The sequence below is a fragment of the Danio rerio genome, chromosome 11 (genome assembly GCF_049306965.1).
Source record: "Danio rerio strain Tuebingen ecotype United States chromosome 11, GRCz12tu, whole genome shotgun sequence".
Classification (NCBI taxonomy): Eukaryota; Metazoa; Chordata; class Actinopteri; order Cypriniformes; family Danionidae; genus Danio; species Danio rerio.
Window position 1 is genome coordinate 20,487,032 of NC_133186.1, and position 17,969 is coordinate 20,505,000.

General features: G+C 36.1%; 1 protein-coding gene across 6 annotated transcripts in view; it reads right to left on the minus strand.

The window, feature by feature from the left end:
* Positions 1-2,277: 2,277 nt before the first annotated feature.
* fgd5a (FYVE, RhoGEF and PH domain containing 5a) overlaps positions 2,278-17,969 on the minus strand; it is a 71,967-nt gene continuing 56,275 nt past the window's right edge. For 2 of the 6 annotated variants that reach the window (XM_021479796.3, XM_073916629.1), the window contains 9 exons: positions 12,176-12,259; positions 11,979-12,058; positions 11,796-11,889; positions 11,569-11,706; positions 9,758-9,860; positions 7,629-7,765; positions 7,415-7,516; positions 5,383-5,537; positions 3,878-5,279 (listed from right to left, as the gene is read on the minus strand). In XM_021479796.3, the coding sequence (XP_021335471.1) occupies positions 5,243-5,279; positions 5,383-5,537; positions 7,415-7,516; positions 7,629-7,765; positions 9,758-9,860; positions 11,569-11,706; positions 11,796-11,889; positions 11,979-12,058; positions 12,176-12,259 (930 nt within the window). In that variant the 3' untranslated portion in view covers positions 3,878-5,242. Of the gene's footprint in view, positions 3,441-3,877; positions 5,280-5,382; positions 5,538-7,387; positions 7,517-7,628; positions 7,766-9,757; positions 9,861-11,568; positions 11,707-11,795; positions 11,890-11,978; positions 12,059-12,175; positions 12,260-17,969 lie in introns of those variants that run through there. The other 4 variants (XM_021479795.3, XM_073916628.1, XR_012387127.1 and 1 more) reach the window with 3 other exon arrangements.

Sequence of the window (17,969 nt, forward strand, 5' to 3'; positions counted from 1 at the left end):
TTCCTTCTTTAACATCCTTTAACATCCAGCCACCACGGGTACACTGTTGTAATATTCCCTGGATCCTGATTTTCAGTCTTGTGCTTTGCTTTCTATCCTTTGTGTCCTGTCCTGGATGACCTAGTAAAGCTTGTTCTAATGGAGTCTCGACGGCAGACTGAAGATTATTAATGACATGTTTGCTGATCTGAAATCAGTATTGTCCATTTGTCCTACAGTAAATAAGCTTATTTGAGTTTGGAAAACTGATCCCTGATCAGGAGCAAAAAAGGGGGCCCACAATAGCACAGCGGACCTCTGCATCATTAATATTTCAAAGGATGAAAATAAATAGGCTGAAATGTTTTGTGCTGCTTCTTTTTTTCTCCTATATCAATTATTTAACCATTCTACTGCTTAATCAACTTCTTCCTGGCTGTTGGCCGAAGTGCCACAGACCACTTTGATAAAGCTAATTATCTTAACCTAGTTAGATCGCATTACTAGGCTGCAGCTTGATAATAGTGCTCACACTCATTCTAGATTACTGAGATATGAGATACACATTTGACTGGAATAAACCATGTACGTTACATGTTACAGTTTAGCGTTGTTAAACAAAAAAAGTCCAAATATTAATTATAGCTGATAATACGTTAGGTTAATGAAAAGACTAAAATGGCGTTGAACATCTATACTTTTTATAGCAAACAACCACCGCATAACCACAGAAAAATGGAGACCGGCTGTGGCTTGTGTAGGCTATGTGTCGCCCTCTAGAGGATGAACTGTCGGAAAAAAAAAATTTAATCCCTTGTCAAAAAATCCTATTGGAATTTCAGTTTATCCTATAGCAGGGCCCAGGGGTATCCAAACTCGGTCTGGAGGGCCAGTATCCTGCAGATTTTAGCTACAACTTGCCTCAACACACCAGCAAGGATGTTTGGTAAGCCTAGTGAGAGCTTGATTAGCTGTGTGTTTGATTGGATTTGTAAACTCTACAGGACACCGGCCCTCCAGGACTGAGTTTGGACATGCCTGTCTTATAGGACCTAAATGGATTCCTAAAATTCTAATAGACATTCAGAATTTGTCTTATTGGTTTTTCACTTTGTCCTATAGGATTTTAAAATCCTTTTGGGCATTATAAATTAATTTATTGTGAATTTCCACTTTGTCTTTGGGATTTTATTAATGTAATTTCACTTTTTTCTATAGGATATTTTTGATTCTGACAACTAATTTTTTTATTTTATTTTATTTATAATCTATTTGAAAAAAAAAATCTATATAAAGTTTTATTGTATTGAAAAATGTGCAGTGGCGGTTCATTCCGCTGTGGAGACCCCTTATTGATAAAGGCACTAAGCCGAAAAGAAAATGAATAAATTAATAAAAAGTTCAATAACCATGTTCATCTGGTAGACTGATTGACATTTGTATAACACCACTGTTACTCGAAATATGTGGTTGCATGGTTTAACAACAACCATGTTTCGTTTTAAAGGCTAAAAAGTCCATGTTTATTGCTAGGTTTGAGGGTGTGTTAAATTCACTACTCAAGCTTTAATGTAAATTAAATTATCTAATAAAATATGTTTTTTTATCAATAAACAATAACAAGAGAAAGCTATCAGCATCGAATTCATTCGGTCATTTTCCTTCAGCTTAGTTAGTCCCTTTATTCATCAGGGGTCGCCACAGTGGAATGAACCACCAACTTCTCCAGTTTATGTTTTACACAGCAGATGCTTTTCCAGCTGCAACCCAGTACTAAGAAACATTCATACACACTCATTCACACACATTTATTCATTTTATTTTCGGCTTAATCCTCTTATTAATCAGGAGTCGCTACAGTGGAAAGAACCGAAAACTTATCCAGCACATTTTTTTACACCAGCCATAACCCAACACTGGAGAACACCCATACACTCTTGCATTCACACCCATACACTACAGCCAATTTAGCTCACCCAATAAAACTAAAGCATGTCTTTGGACTATGGGGGAAACTGAAGCACCCAGAGGAAACCCACACTGACACGGGGAACACATGCAAACTCCACACAGAAATGCTGAGACTCAAACCAGCGGTATTGCTGTTAGGCGACAGTGCTAACCACTGAGCCACTGTGTCGCCCTAGCATCAGAGTCTGAAAATAAAAATCAACTACGATAATCATATTCTTGCAAAACTGGTTGTTTTGCTGCACCAAAACAATATAAACCCTCACAGTAAATCCCAGTACAAACTAATATAAACCCTCACAGTAAATCCCAGTACAAACTATCAACTGTTGACCACCAAAAGCATCACATTTTAATGGTTTCCATTGTGATTTGGGACATATTCTTTCAGGTTTTTAGTAGTCTTAATATGCAACCAATTAGCAACAATATATCAGCCGCTTATATGGGAAATAATAGTTTGACTGTAAAATAAAAGTGAACAAAGATGGCACATATATTTTTCATCTTAAAATGCATATTTACATTCCCTTAATTCATCTTTATGCAGTGGTTTTATTCAGCTTTTATAATGCATTAAGAAAAGGGATGATCAAAGGGTCTGTATTGGGAAATATCAGATACAAATGACTGAGAATGAATACTGGCACTTTTTTCAGTGTTACAGAATACAGCTCTTTAAAAATGCAACATTCAAAGACAAAGAAAAACAGACATCATAATAAAACATGAGCTTGTCTCTAAAAAAAAGCAGTCACAGAAAAAGGCTCAGATAAACTTAGGTTTAACAGTTCCTTCCAGTGAGATGAATATACACAAAACAACACAATTCACCTCAGCACATTCAAATAGTTTTGATCTTTCATGATGTTCATGATTTAACACATCTTGGTGAAAACTCTGTTATTATTCAGGATTTCACAAACCGGTTTGAGTTTCTTTTTTTCTGTTGAACACAAAAGAAGCTTTCTCGAAAAAGGCTGTAACAATTTCTAACATTCTTCAAAATATCTCCTTTTACAGAAAAATGAAACTCATTAAATTTTGGAACCACTTGAGGTTGAGTAAATAGAGTAAATTTTCATTTTTGTGTGAACCACCTCTTTAGGACTGGTAATATACAAAAAGTTTATGATACTTTGTTATTTTTAATAAAAGGATCAACTGGCACAGATGTTCACAACCTTTGCATACTGATTTACATGAAGGTTTTGCACAACACGGCCTTCACTGCAGCACATACAACCAACCTTAAGTATAATTACCACAGTAACATGGTTTCCATCAATATACCATAGTTAGATGTTATCACAAATGTATATAGGACTTTTTTTCCATTACGCCTGTTTGTTTTTTTGAACTCAAGGTTTTTCACCATGGCACATATAACTATGCCTACATTAAATTACCAATGTAACCATCTATATTTTATGGTTAGATGTTGTATATATAGGTTGTATATACAGTTGAAGTCAGAATTATTAGCCCCCCTGAATTATTATCCCCTCTGTTTATTATTTTTTCCCCAATTTCTGTTTAGAGGAGAGAAAGTTTTCTTCAACACATTTCTAAACATAATAGTTTTAATAACTCATTTCTAATAACTGATTTATTTTATCTTTGCCATGATGACTGTAAATAATATTTTGCTAGATCTTTTTCAAGACACTTCTACACAGCTTAAAGTGACATTTAAAGGCTTAACTAGGTTAATCAGGTTAACTAGGCAGGTTAGGGTAATTAGGCAAGTTATTGTATAACGATGGTTTGTTCGTAAGACTATTGAAAAAAAAATAGCTTAAAGGGGCTAATAATATTGACCTTGACTCAATGACTGCTTTTATTCTAGCTGAAATAAAACAAATAAGACTTTCTCCAGAAGAAAAATATTATCAGACATACTGTGAAAACTTCTTTGCTCTGTTAAACATCATTTGGGAAATATTTAAAAAAGACGGAAATTCAAAGGGGGGCTAATAATTCTGACTTCTAGTATATAGGATGATATTCAAATATGTGGTCCGTTTTGTTCTAATTTGGAGATCTAAAAGTTAGCACAGCTCTACTGTACAGCCATGTTTGGCCACCCGCTTTGAATGTTATCACTCGATCGAATGGGTGTAATCAGTGGTTATCAGCTGATAGATATGGGCCAGTAGGGGCCTTCTTCACCTACTGTTAGGCTCAGAAGGTTGTTATAATCCATCCACATGGCTAAACAGCTATACTAATATAGAAGACCCCAGATCCAGATCTTTTTTTTACATTACTGTGACGGTTGAGTTTAGGGTTGGGGTAGACGTTAATAAAATACAATTAATGCGAGATTTAAAAAACAATATAAATAATTCTTGTTAACTTCTGGCCGCAGCCGTATGTGAAATATAGCTGATAAACCATGTGGATGGATGATAACAGCTTTCTGAGCCTACAAGTAGGGGCCTTCTGCACCCGTATCTATCAGCTGATAATCACTGATAACGCCCATTCAATCCAGTGATAACATTCGAATCAGCTAGTTTGGTTCGGTTATGTTCTATAAGGGTACAGAGTCATCTTGGGAATCAATTAAAAGTACTTCCAAGTGTGAAAAGATTTTTTAAAGTGAACAACAGCAGATGATGGCAATATCTTAACGTTTCTTAGTTGCAAATTAAATATATTACACAGAATTGTAAAATGTACAGCTCGCTTCAGTCAGGCTATACAATTCTGCATCTAATCCAAATGTAAATACATATCACATGATGTCATTTGTACATAAAACATGAACTTTGTGTATCTGAGATGGTAGAATATGTCACGCTAAATGTTTAAATGAACAATATATTGTCTATAACAAGCCTATTCACCTGAACTGTACTTCATTTATTTGTTAATTTTACATGAATATATAAAATGACAGCTCTCAATTATATCTGCATATAGAAAGGTTGCTGAGATTCTGAAAACAGAACAAAAAACAAACATTCTCCTTTATCAGATGCAGATGAGTGGTTTGGAAACATCTGAGCTTCACCGAACTGCACTGTTTTTTACATTTGGCACTTTTTGAATTGGTCGGTGAAGTAGTCGAGGCGTAGGACTGGTCCTGAAACAGCACAAACATGCCTTTTTTGTAATTGTCATTTAATTCAGCAGCCAAAAAGATAAAAAAAAAACAAAGGTATTTATGGTGTGATTCCGCTGGTTTCTCAGGCACAGGTGACTCTGAAGTCATTTATTGAAGCCCACAAATGAGTTTAGGGATTCTGTGCAGAGTTCTGTAGTCGTCTGGACAGAGCGCTGGATACTATAACACTGTGGCCTCTTCCATTGCGTTTACCCACCTGCAAAATTATATATTTCTGTATTATGTTTCTGGAGAATCCTAAATAATGTATGATGCTTTAAAGCATGTATTTTGGTAGTGCGGAGTGTTTTGTGTTTTACCTGCGTGCAGTGGGCTGGTCGTCCGCTCTGAAGGTGTAATACAGTGTTTTTTTATGGTAGAGCTGGAAGACGTTGTCTGTGTCTTCACCCTCTGATCGATCCGACAGCTTCACAGTAAAACCCTGCAGTGAAAGACTTTCAGATGCCACTTTATCCTGCAGACGCAGACATTTGAGAGAACAAGAGAGAGAGAGCGAGAGAGAAAGAGTGAGAGAGAGGTCAAATGTGTGTAAGGATTGTGCTACAGTATGTACATGCTGGTACGATAAGTATCATAACCTTGCTGTTTTAGTACCAGACCTGTACAGTTTATCAGTTCAGACAGTGTGATGTAATAAAATGAAATCTGATTTCCATATACATACACTATCTGACAAAAGTCTTGTCACCTATCCAAGTTTTAGAAATAACAAATACTAACTTTACTTCTAGTTGATCATTTGGTATCAGAAATGGCTCAAAAGAAAGGCAAAGGCCTCTAGATCACGCTTATTTTACCAAAATAAAATATGATCATGCCTTGATTTGTAATTATTTAATTAGGACAGGAAGGTCTGACTTTGCTTAGACAAAAGTCTTGTCAGTTAACAGAAATGATGTACAGTATAGAATATAAAGTCATGAAGCAGTGGAAAAAACATTAATATTGTGTATGACTACCATGAGCTTGGAGGACTGCATTTATACATGTCTGTAATGACTCAAATAACTTATTAAGCCTGCTCCATCTTACCCCACACATGATCAATAATGTTCATGTCTGGTGACTGGGCTGGCCAATCCTGGAGCACCTTGTGGATGTGGAGGCTGGAGTATGAGAGGAGCTATCCTGCTGAAGAATTTGCCCTCTCCTGTGGTTTGTAATGAGCAGCACAAATGTCTTGATACCTCAGGCTGTTGGTGTTGCCATTCACCCTGCAGATCTCTCGCATGTCCCCATACTGAATGTAACCCCAAACCATTGATTTTTCCTTCACCAAACTTGACTGATTTCTAAGAGAATCTTGGGTCCATCTGGGTTCCAATAGGTCTTCTGCAGTATTTGTGATGATTGGGATGCAGTTCAACAGATGTTTCATCTGAAAAATCTACCTTCTGACACTTTTCCAAATAATCAACTAGAAGTCAAGTTATTATTTGTTGCTATTACAACTGGATCAACGACAAGCCTTTTGTCAGGTAGTGTACTCTATGAGAAAATAACTAGTAAAATACTGAAACCAAAATATGAAAACAAAAACATGAAAGCAATCCATTTCCTGTATACCACTAAAATGTGTTTTAAATGTAGTTTTCTTTAAAATCACTGTAATTTTACATCCCAAAGATTTTTCTGTGCATATTCACAACAAGAATATTTTATTGACAGAGTAGTAAGCCGTTGTCATGGTCAACTCCTATCTGCATCTCAATCCACCAATGTACACGTTGAGCTAACTGGACAAACTGATAACAGTGGGAATATCATCCACGGGTAAGTGTAAAAAGGAACAGCGTCATACCACGTTGCTTTAAATGCCAAAACGCAGCCGTACCTACTGTTGCCTACATAATTTGTAATCTCCAGAAACATATATACAGTAAGGCTAGGTTTTCAGAATGAGCCTATGCTAAATGTATGGTTAGTAAGATCAGAACTGAGGTTGGTAAATAATACATCAATAAATAGTCAGAGCCAAAAATATACATTTTTTATACAGTTTCCTTGTGTTTTGTTCTGCGACCGGCACCCCCCTCCCCCCATTGAGCTTGATTTCACCAGGGGCCCCCTTCAGTAACCCCACATTTTTTGCTATGCCAATGTACTGACCCTAAATGATCGTTACGGAAAGTTTTGTTTTTTGTCATGTATACAAATTATGTACATTTATCAGTTCCCTTAAGTGGTTTATTTACTGCAAATGATGCTGATTTATTAAAAAAATGCTGATGTAAAACAGTCTCCAGTAGAGTGTGAGTGTGTGTGTGTGTCAAAGCTGGTGTGGGAGACTCTGGGTCCCCTCACCTCTCGTGCTTTAAAGGTGTAGAGCACCTTGTCTTTGAGCAGGAACCACAGCCTCTTCCACCTCCTTTTGCTTTTTTTGCGTCTTTGCAAACTGCCACTCATAGTGGACCCCTCTGCACCCACAGACACCTGCGGACACAGACGCTTTTTAACGCGGTGTGTAATCATGTTTTCGAGATAGACAGGAAATTAATCGGATGTGAATGAAAGCGACTAGGAGTGTGGATGTGTGTATGTTTACCTGTGTGAGAGGCGAGCTGCTCTTCCTGTTCCTCCAAAGGCTGGGTGGCTGCAGGCTCTGAAACACAGCTGAGAGAGGTCTGCTGGCCCTGTGTGTGCGTGGACTCACACTCCCACATGATCCAGGAACATCACCACCTACATGCACATCACACACTCACATTAACTACAAAGCAGCACACATCAGGTGTATATCACTTTCTTTGAGTAGTATTCAATCTGAGGTTTATAAAAATGATCATGGGCTTTTCCAGCACTACAATAGCAACTGTCAGCAGAAATTTATCAGGAGGAAAGCATCTATCAGTAATGATAAAGTGCTCCACGCAGCTCCAGGAGTAAATAAAAGTCTCCTTTAGTGAATCCATAGATCTTTGTTAAACAATATACATATTTAAAAGTTTATAGACCGTTTGGTGTAACTTTCAACAAGCACATTATCTTCTTCTCCTTTTTTGTGCATATTTGTTAAAGCATTAGCGCCATCAGCTGGACAGGACTCTTTTATTTGTCTTTGCTTTTTACATTTTTTATTGAATGCATGAAAAACATTAATAGCAAATGTCATCAATCAAACAAAAACAATCCAGGGGTTCTCAGTCATTTAGTCCAAGATAAGTGCCAAGTCCTTCATCAGAGCCCTTGTTCGTATTGCTTTGATGTTTGTTGATCCCTCTATAGACTCAAAATACATTTTCATTTCAATTTTAAATTTAGAAAAAAAAGGTTTACACTTACAAAACTTGCTTTTGTGAATATGAAATTTGGCCAACAAAACAAATAAGCTAACCAGCTTAAGAAACCAAAGATAACATTTTTGTATGTAAATTCAAAATCTGCACATAATCTTTTATAAAATCAAGAACATCACACCAAAATGTAATTTATTTGTCTATCCTCATTGTGTTTCTGTGTTTGTATTGACTGCATATGCACGTCACACTCATGGGAGAGAGAGAGAGAGAGAGAAAGAGAGTGAGAAATCCTGTTTAGCCAATAATGTTAATAATGCACCAAAAAATGCACCTCAAAAGAGGAGTACAAGACAGCACTCACCGGAGGTTACATGAAATGGTTTAATGTTAATGGTTATATTAAACATTTTCTCACATAATGAATGGATCTACTAATGGAGACCTTTTCTTCTGGAGCTGCTTGAGGTACTTTAATTACTGATGGATGAACTTTATTGGATTTCTTTTTGTACTGCTAATAAAAATCAACTGACTGTTGCATAGCTGAAAAGACCAAGATCATTTTTAAAATAACCATGAGGGTGAGTAAATCGTGAGATCATTTTCATTAATTATCAAGGAAAAATTCATTTGTAATGAACTAACCCTTTAAGGCAAGACACTGCAGGCAAAACACTTTTATACGCACCTGTCAATTTTGAGATTTTGGGCTTAAGTTTAATCATCCAAAACGAAAGAAAACACCCAAATGAAACTTTCAAGTTTATTTTGCTGCACTTTGTCAGTTTGTTTGTAGATTTCAATTACAATTTTTTTAAAGGCAGTCATAAATCTCCACTTCAGCAGGTTTTTACATAGCAGTATGCTTATACATGATTGTCTTGATTATATATATTTTATTCTACCAAAATTGTTCAAATTTATTGTTTTTATGCTTGTCTGTAGTATTTTTTTAATTGTGGAGCGACAAAAATGGATTCTCCAAATCGTTAGTGATGCAAAAATATTCGATGTGTTAATTTATAAATTTTCACAGAACTGAAATTCACGAGTTAGTGTTGGGTTGTGGCTGGAAGGGCATCCACCTCAAAAAAAAAAAAAAAAGCCAAATAATTGGCGATTCATTCCACTGCAGTGACCCCTGATAAATCAGGGACTAAGCCAAAGTGAGTGAGACTTCAAAGTGAATGAGTGAGAATGTGTACATTTTTGAGCTTGACTTGTTGTGCTAATTCTTAATGTAATCAGTCCACAGTTTAATTAATTTGTTACCTAATTGACCTGCAGTGTCTTGCTTTAAATGTTAAAAATAAAAATATCACTGATCACCATCAAATCAAAATTTTTTAGATGACACAGTTTCTGTACTTTTCCCCAAACTTGAATTGCATACTATTGTATTTAAAGTATGCATATCATTGCAGTCCTCTTTTACCTCTCTTTCTGAGCTCAGCATAGCAGTGGTCACAGACTTTAGCCATCCTGTCCTTCAGGTACTTTAGAGGATACCTGTTCCTTGAGCAGGAGCGACACACAACCTAGAAATCAGAGCAACACAACTCACATCAACAACAAAAATGAATGGCAAAAGAAGATTCTTGAATGTTTGGTTAATGCTTATGCAATGTTTTAAAACACTTTAAACTTAAATTTCTCAAACATTTGTTTGATGATTTGAAGACATGAAAAATTCAATTTAATGTAACACTGCAGAAAAATAGGGACATTTCAAAATAATTTCATTTAAATGCTGTACGTTTTAACTTCTTAAACATTCTTTTCAGAAATCTAAAGACATAGCATAATTTCCACAAAATAATAAACCTTAAAAAAAAAAAAAAGACGAATAGTTTTCAATTGTAGTGTGTAAAATAATTGAAAGTAGAAAATTAACTACAGTACACACAAATTTCCTGAAATTAAATGAACGAAACCCTTTCCCAACACAAGGGGGAGCTGAATCTTCAGTTCACTGACAAGCTGGATGCTGCTAACAGCCAAAGCTGATCATTTCAAAATACCAGATATCTGCTGACTAGCTGGTGGCCACTAATAATAATTATAATAATAATTCTGTAATTACATGCAGATAAATTTAATACTAGTGCAATATAAAACATGTATGTACATAATAAGTGAAGTAAACCAAATGATTAATTTGAATGTTCAAGTTCATATGAGGCGCCATGCGTGAATCAAACTTTGCTAATCAACACATACATAAAAGATCTGCATAGCCGCCTATAAATTACTTTCATATACACCTATACTATTGGATATTTAAAATAATATATATGAGACTTGTGAATATACATGTAAATTTGATGCATGCATACACACACATACACTTGCACATATATATAAAAACTCGATCCGTGCATATAAACCAACAACAAAAGACGCACATACATTTGAACTCGCTGCATGCATGCATCAAGTTTATATTTATATACGCAAGAATATATATATATATATATTTTTTTTTTGAACATCCAATTGTATATGCGAGTAACTCATAGGTGTATATGTAAGTTTTTTTTTGTGTTAATAAGCAAAATTTGACTTAAATCCTACATGGCACCACATAAGTAATTAAAGGTGCATTGGGTGAGTGTTTTCAGAAATAAATATTGTTATGCTGGTTGAAAGTCTCTTCACATCCTGATATCAACCAATAAATTAAGTGGTCCATGTGTATTTATAGGTATTTTAATACTCTTTGGAAGGTGTAAGACCAAGAAAAGTTTGTTCAATTAAAACAATCGGTCAAAACATTACAATAGGCTGTCCTACCTTTCGCCTGCCATCAAAATATATAATTACATACCTCTCCACATCCTGATTGTGCAGAAAGTATTATGTCATCGGTGCATGGTTCAGACAAAAAAAATTTATTACCAACTTACTTTCTTTTTTAGGTTTGGTTTCGCAAGTCATGCTGTCTAGTGCTTGCTCGTTCATGTGTCCAGGAGGCATGTCATTGAATGCTGACTTGCAGGGCTATGGGCATTTCCCAAAGTCTCCTATTGCATCTTTAAAACTCACTTCATTTAAACTGTGACTGTATTTTTTGACTCTCAAAGTGACAGTCTCCATAGTTTTTAGTTTTTTAAACAACCAAGCTCCACAGTTCTGCATAAAAATCTTTAGTGTTTTACCAAAAACAAAAATCTTGGATGAAGTGAAAATAAGCAAATGGACATCAAATCTGTGAACCCAAATGTACTCTGTGTAAAAAATGTTCACCTTTCCGCATGCATTACAGTGATGCCGTCGCAGTGTTAGACTGAAGTCAGACGTGCAGTTCATGCACATCATCACATGAGACACAGGAACCAGAACAGGAGCAGCTTCTCCCAATGACATCCACAGCTTCTCTCTGGCCTGCAAACATGCACAGGGATGCAGAATGCCATACTATTCCTTCTTAATAATGAGTACTAATGGATAAAGATATGATGATTTCCTCACACCTCGCTGGAGCTGCTGAAGGTATTGAGGCCTGCGGCGTGATCAGCGATAGCCCGACTCAGTGTGTGAAACCAGTCTTCTCTTTCTCCTAAAGAGCTGACGTGCACAGAAAGAAGCCGTAAACGTGACTATGACAGTGAATGACAATACAGATGTGTGCAAACCATTTTGGAAATGTTGATTACCTGGCTGAGAGTGTGATGGTGACGTCGCTGACTTCTATTCTGAGTGTGTTCAGCACATTGTCTATGATGGGTTTACTGACCTAGACACAGGGAAATGCATGTTTGTGTTACATTGCTTGATAACGCAGTTTTTAGTGTCAACCAAAGTGTTTGTTTTCTTGTTAGCTAACATAAAAAAAGAAGAAGAGATGTCTTACTTTCATTCCACTTAAAGTGAGTGTGTTCTTCAGTCTGTATTTGCCGTCCTGCTGAGGGTAGGTGTACAGCATCACATCATTCATCTGCAACACACACACACACAGTCACACAAACAAGTTTATTTTACTATATACAAATTGGGAATCCACACACAGGACTTTTTTTGATAATATATTCCTATTTAATCAATTTAATGTTACATTAAATCTGATTTCTAATTGATATTGAAAAGATTTACTATGTATTTAAACTACTGAAGAGCTGCCATTCTTGTCTTAAGACAATTATTAAAAACTTTTTTGAACAGTTCACCAATTTTTATTGATGTGGTTCCTGCGCAATTGTAAATGTCATTTAATTTCTTTATGGATTTTAAGTAAAAACATGGAAACATTCTCACTTACAACTTAATACAACATTACGGATTACGTACACTCACCGGCCACTTTATTAGGTACAAGTGTCCAACTGCTTGTTAATTCAAATTTCTAATCAGTCAATCACATGACAGCAACTCAATGCATTTAGGCATGTAGGCATGGTCAAGACGATCTGCTGCAGTTCAAACAGAGCATCAGAATGGGGAAGAAAGGTGATTTAAGTGATTTTGAAAATGGCATGGTTGTTGGTGCCAGACGAGCTGGTCTGAGTATTTCAGAAACTGCTGTTTTACTAAGATTTACATGCACAACCATCTCTAGGGTTTACAGAGAATGATCAGAAGAAGAGAAAATATCCAGTATGCGGGAGTTCTGTGGGCACAAATGCCTTGTTGATGCCAGAGGTCAGAACTGAATGCCCAGACAGGTTCGAGTTGATAGAAAGGCAACAGTAAATCAGATAACCACTCGTTACAACAGATATGCAGAAGAGCATCTCTAAACGCACAACACATCCAACCTTGAGGATGGGCAGCAAAAGACCACACCAGGTGCCACTCCTGTCAGCTAAGAACAGAAAACTGAGGCTACATTTCGCACAGGCTCACCAAAATTGGGCAATAGAAGATTGAAAAAAACGTTGCCTGGTCCGATGAATCTCAATTTCTGCAGCGACATTCTGATGGTAGGGTCAGAATTGGCGTCAGGCTGGGGGTGGTGGTGTAATGGTGTGGGGGATATTTTCTTGACACACTTTGGGCCCATAAAAAACAAAAAAAAACAACAACAATTGAGCATCGCGTCAATGCCACAGCCTACCTGAGTAATATTGTTGACCATGTCAATCTCTTTTTGACCAGTGTAACCGATGATAACCCAGGATAACACACCATGTCATAAAGCACAAATCATCTCAGAATGGTTTCTTGAACATCACAATGAGTTCACTGTTCACAAATGGCCTCAACAGTCACCAGACCTCAATCCAATAGAGCACCTTTGGGATGTGGTGGAACAGGAGATTTGCATCATGGATGTACAGCCTACAAATCAGCAGCAACTGTGATGCTATCATGTCAATATGGACCAAAATGTCTGAGGAATATTTCCAGTACTTTGCTGAATCTATGCCATGATGTATCAAGGAAGTTTTGAAGGCAAAAGGGGGTCCAACCTAGTACTAGTAATGTGTACCTAATAAAAGGGCTGGTGAGTGTACATTATGGTTTATTTGAAAAATATTACATTTTTACAATAAATATAAATCATTACCCAGTAAGTGAAAAATTGCATATAGATTGTGAAAGCATTATAAGAGATCAAAATAAATGAAAGTAATAGTTATGATTGTGTACTTCAACAGTTTTTTTTTTTTTTTTTTACAAAAAAACAATACAATTAACTTGGGCAATAATACAGATTTTAAGTATTTAGTTACATCAATAATTAGTATCAGTATTATTATAATACCCATAAACATGAGTAAAATGAAGGATAATGATGATGTTATGTTTACATTCACCAGAAGAGGGCAGTAAAAGTTTAAAGTTAGCAAAAGTACACATTTTTTTAATAAAGTGGTCAAAATAAATAAAATAATTCACAAATTGTTAATTAAATACTTAAATACAATGCATAATTAAAATATGAAATATCAGAATTTTTATTTGATGTTGCTGAGCTGATTTCAGAGCTTGTTGTCGCTTATTTTAAAGCATTTTAATCTATCCTGTGGGCCCCAGATCCCTGAGTTGAGAAGCGCTGTTGTAAATAGTTTTCACATGATCTATGTTTTCCCTGCCTTCTCAATGCACATTCTTCCACAAGTGCAGCACGTTCAAGTTTAGTACTCCAAAAAGCAATTCACACGTTAAAAACAATAGCCCGTGCTGGATAAAAACAGTTTATGGCATATTTTCTGTGCAAGGAACACAAACTGACGCCCACAAACAGGCAAGCCCTTCACTTCAAACCATTGTGTTCGCTCCTCATATATATAGCTCCAAACAAAAGTGGTGACATCATCAGACGTGTAACATTTGTGCCCCAAACATCCGCAGTTCACAGGCCGTGTCCAGGAATTGAGTGCCGATGTTTCTGAGAAAGGCTTTTTGGGTGGAGACGGCAGGACAGAGACAACAAAAACATCAACACTAACAGCCACAACAACCATCAGACGGCTGAGTGCATGCTGGACACAACGAAACAGTCCTTAACTAAAATGCTAGAGTGAGACTGGACCAACAAACAACTTAAAGAGACAGTTCACCCTCAACGTTTAAACATTTGCTCAGCATTTGCTCACTCAAATGACAACATATCTGACAGTAGACATTGTCAGTGGCTGCTGTCAACCTTTAGGTTAACAACATTCTGAAAAATGTATTTATATATACAGTTTAAGTCAGAATTATTAGCCCTCCTATATATTTTTTCACCCAATTTTTGTTTAATAAAAATAATTTTTGAAAATGGAAGGATTTTTTCTAAACATAATAGTTCATTCATTCATTCACTTATTTTCTTTTTGGCTTAGTCACATTAATAATAAGGGGTCGCCAGAGCGGAATGAAATGCCAATTTATCCAGAATATGTTTTACGCAGAGGATGATTTTCCAGCTGCAACCCATCACTGGGGAACACCCATACACTACGGACAATTCTAACTTACCCAATTCACCTATACCACATGTCTTTGGACTGTGGGGGAAACCGGAGCACTCGGAGGAAACCCACAACAACAGGGGGAGAACATTTAAACTCCACACAGGAATGTCAACTGACCCAGCCGAGGCTCGAACCAGCGACCTTCTTGCTGTGACTGTTGTAAAGCAGAGGATCAGTTCAGGCAGTGACGGGTGGGTTTGACTGAAGAAATCGCTTTCGGGCATCAGTGTGTGAGTGATGGCTGGTTGTAAGGATTTTTGAGCCGATTCACTTATTACTCTATAAATTAAATCTGGATCTCCAGGACTCATCGTTACCAGGGGACCCTCTGACATCATTATATTATACCCAGTCAGTGCTGGACTCCATGGCATCAGTCACAGGCTTTCATAAAACAGCATCAGTCAGAGTTTGATCAATTCAGGGAGAGTAGAAGAGAGAAGGGCAGCAGGAGAAATGAAGAAAAGCCCCTCAATATCTAGAGTCTCCAGAGGTAAGACTGCTACGGCTGTAGAACAGCTCGCTGTATATTTGTGTGTGTATATATCTGGTATAAGTATGGTTACCCAAGTTGCCAATGCAATTCAGTTATTTTTAATGCTGCACATTACATGCTTTCAATCTACTGTATAAGCATAAGTCAGATCGCGGACGCAAGGAAAATATCCCAATGTGTACAAATAAAATAGTTTATATTTACTTGTTTTATTATTTACATTTTTTGAGGTTAATATACATTACTTTATATACTTTATATATTGCCGCCTATCCAAGTTTTAGGAACAACAAATAACTTGACTTGTAGTTGACAATTTGGTATCAGAGGGGGCTTATATGAAAGACAAAGGCCTCTAGATTACGCTTTTTTAGATAAATATAAGATATGATCATGCCGTGGTTTTTAATTATTTAGTCAGGACAGTGAGGTCTGACTTTGCATTGACTAAAGTCTTGTCACTTAACAGAAATGATGTACAGTATAAAAAAAGTATACAGTGGAATTAATATTGTGTTTGACTCCCATGAGCTTGGAGGACTGCATCCAAACATCTCTGCAATGACTCAAATAACTTATTAATAAAGTCATATGGAATGGCAAATAAAGCATTTTTGCAGGACTTCTAGAGTTTATCAATATTCTTTGGATTCATCTTCAATGCCTCCTCCTTCATCTTACCCCAGACATGCTCAATAATGTTTATGTTTGGTGACTGAGCTGGCCCTTCCAGGAGCACCTTGACTTTCTTTGCTTTCAGGAACTTTGATGTGGAGACAGAAGTATGAGAAGGAGTGCTATCCTGCTGAAGAATTTGCCCTCTTATGTGGTTTGTAATGTGGTTGTTGATGTTGCCATAAATTCTGCAGATCTCTCGCATGTGCCCATACTGAATGTAACAGTAATTTTTCCTTCACCAAATTTGACTGATTTCTTTGAGAATCTTGGGTCCATGTGGGTTCCAGTAGGTCTTCTGCAGTATTTGTGACGATTGGGATGCAGTACAACAGATCATTCATCAGAAAAATCTACCTTCTGACACTTTTCCAAATAATCAACTAGAAGTCAAGTTATTATTTTTTGCTCTTACAAATGGGATCATCGACAAGCCTTTTGTCAGGTATATATTTGATTACATCACAGATACTTTTAAGCCAATGAGGTTAAATTGTTCATTGAATATATTAAGTTTATTTTAGCTCCAGTTTTACTTATTGAATAATTCATCTTATTTTATTGCAGTTTTTTTGCCAAGGAAGCATTTGATTTAAGATATAACAAGGGCAATGTGTTTAATGTGTTTTTCAATCTTCAAACCTCAGTGTCACCTAATACTTTTGAAATCACCCATAATCTTTTGCAGCAGTATTAAAAAATGACTGCTATATATATATATTTATATATATATATATATATATATATATATATATATATATATATATATATATATATATATATATATATATATATATATATATATATATATATATATATATATATATATATATATATATATATGCAAATACACACTTTCTAAAGCATCACACCAAATCTCAGCCATACCTAGACCTTACATCAAATCAGACCCCTCTTTTAAAAAATCCCATTCAGATTACCACTAAACTGGAAGTGTGGATGTGACTAAACACAAGTAAACAGCTGAAGTGAGGGCTCAGTCTGATGTTTTGAGTGTTATTTATCAGCTCTTTGTTGTTGATCTGTTGTTCTTTGAGTCTAGTTTTCAAACTTTTCAGTTTTGCCATCAGTATAGTCCCAGCACAGGAAGCTGGTATCCAGTGACCTATAGCAGACATCCTGACAGGAAGTAGACCCTCGAAAACAAGCAAACTCATAGGAGTGTGTATAACTATGCAGCCTGCAGTGTGTAGTGAACACTTTCAACTTATATAACAACTCACTTGCGCTCTAGGAAAATGACTAGTTGGTTTGGAATAAGCAAATATTAGTGATAGACATTTATATCTATTAGCCAAGTTATACCTAACCAAGTCGACTAACTTTAACTAATTTGCCAATCAAGATTGCTTACAGATTGCTGATCTGCAATCATCACAGTATTTAGGTTTAAATAAAAAAAAACTGACAAAGGCAATGTTTATTCTAACTTCAGTTAAAGTTAACTGTCAGTATGCCTACTTGCCCAATGAGAGAGTTTGAATGCTATCACTACTCAAATTGCTTAATCAATATATTTATTTACAGAGGACACAAACTAATTAGATAAGTTC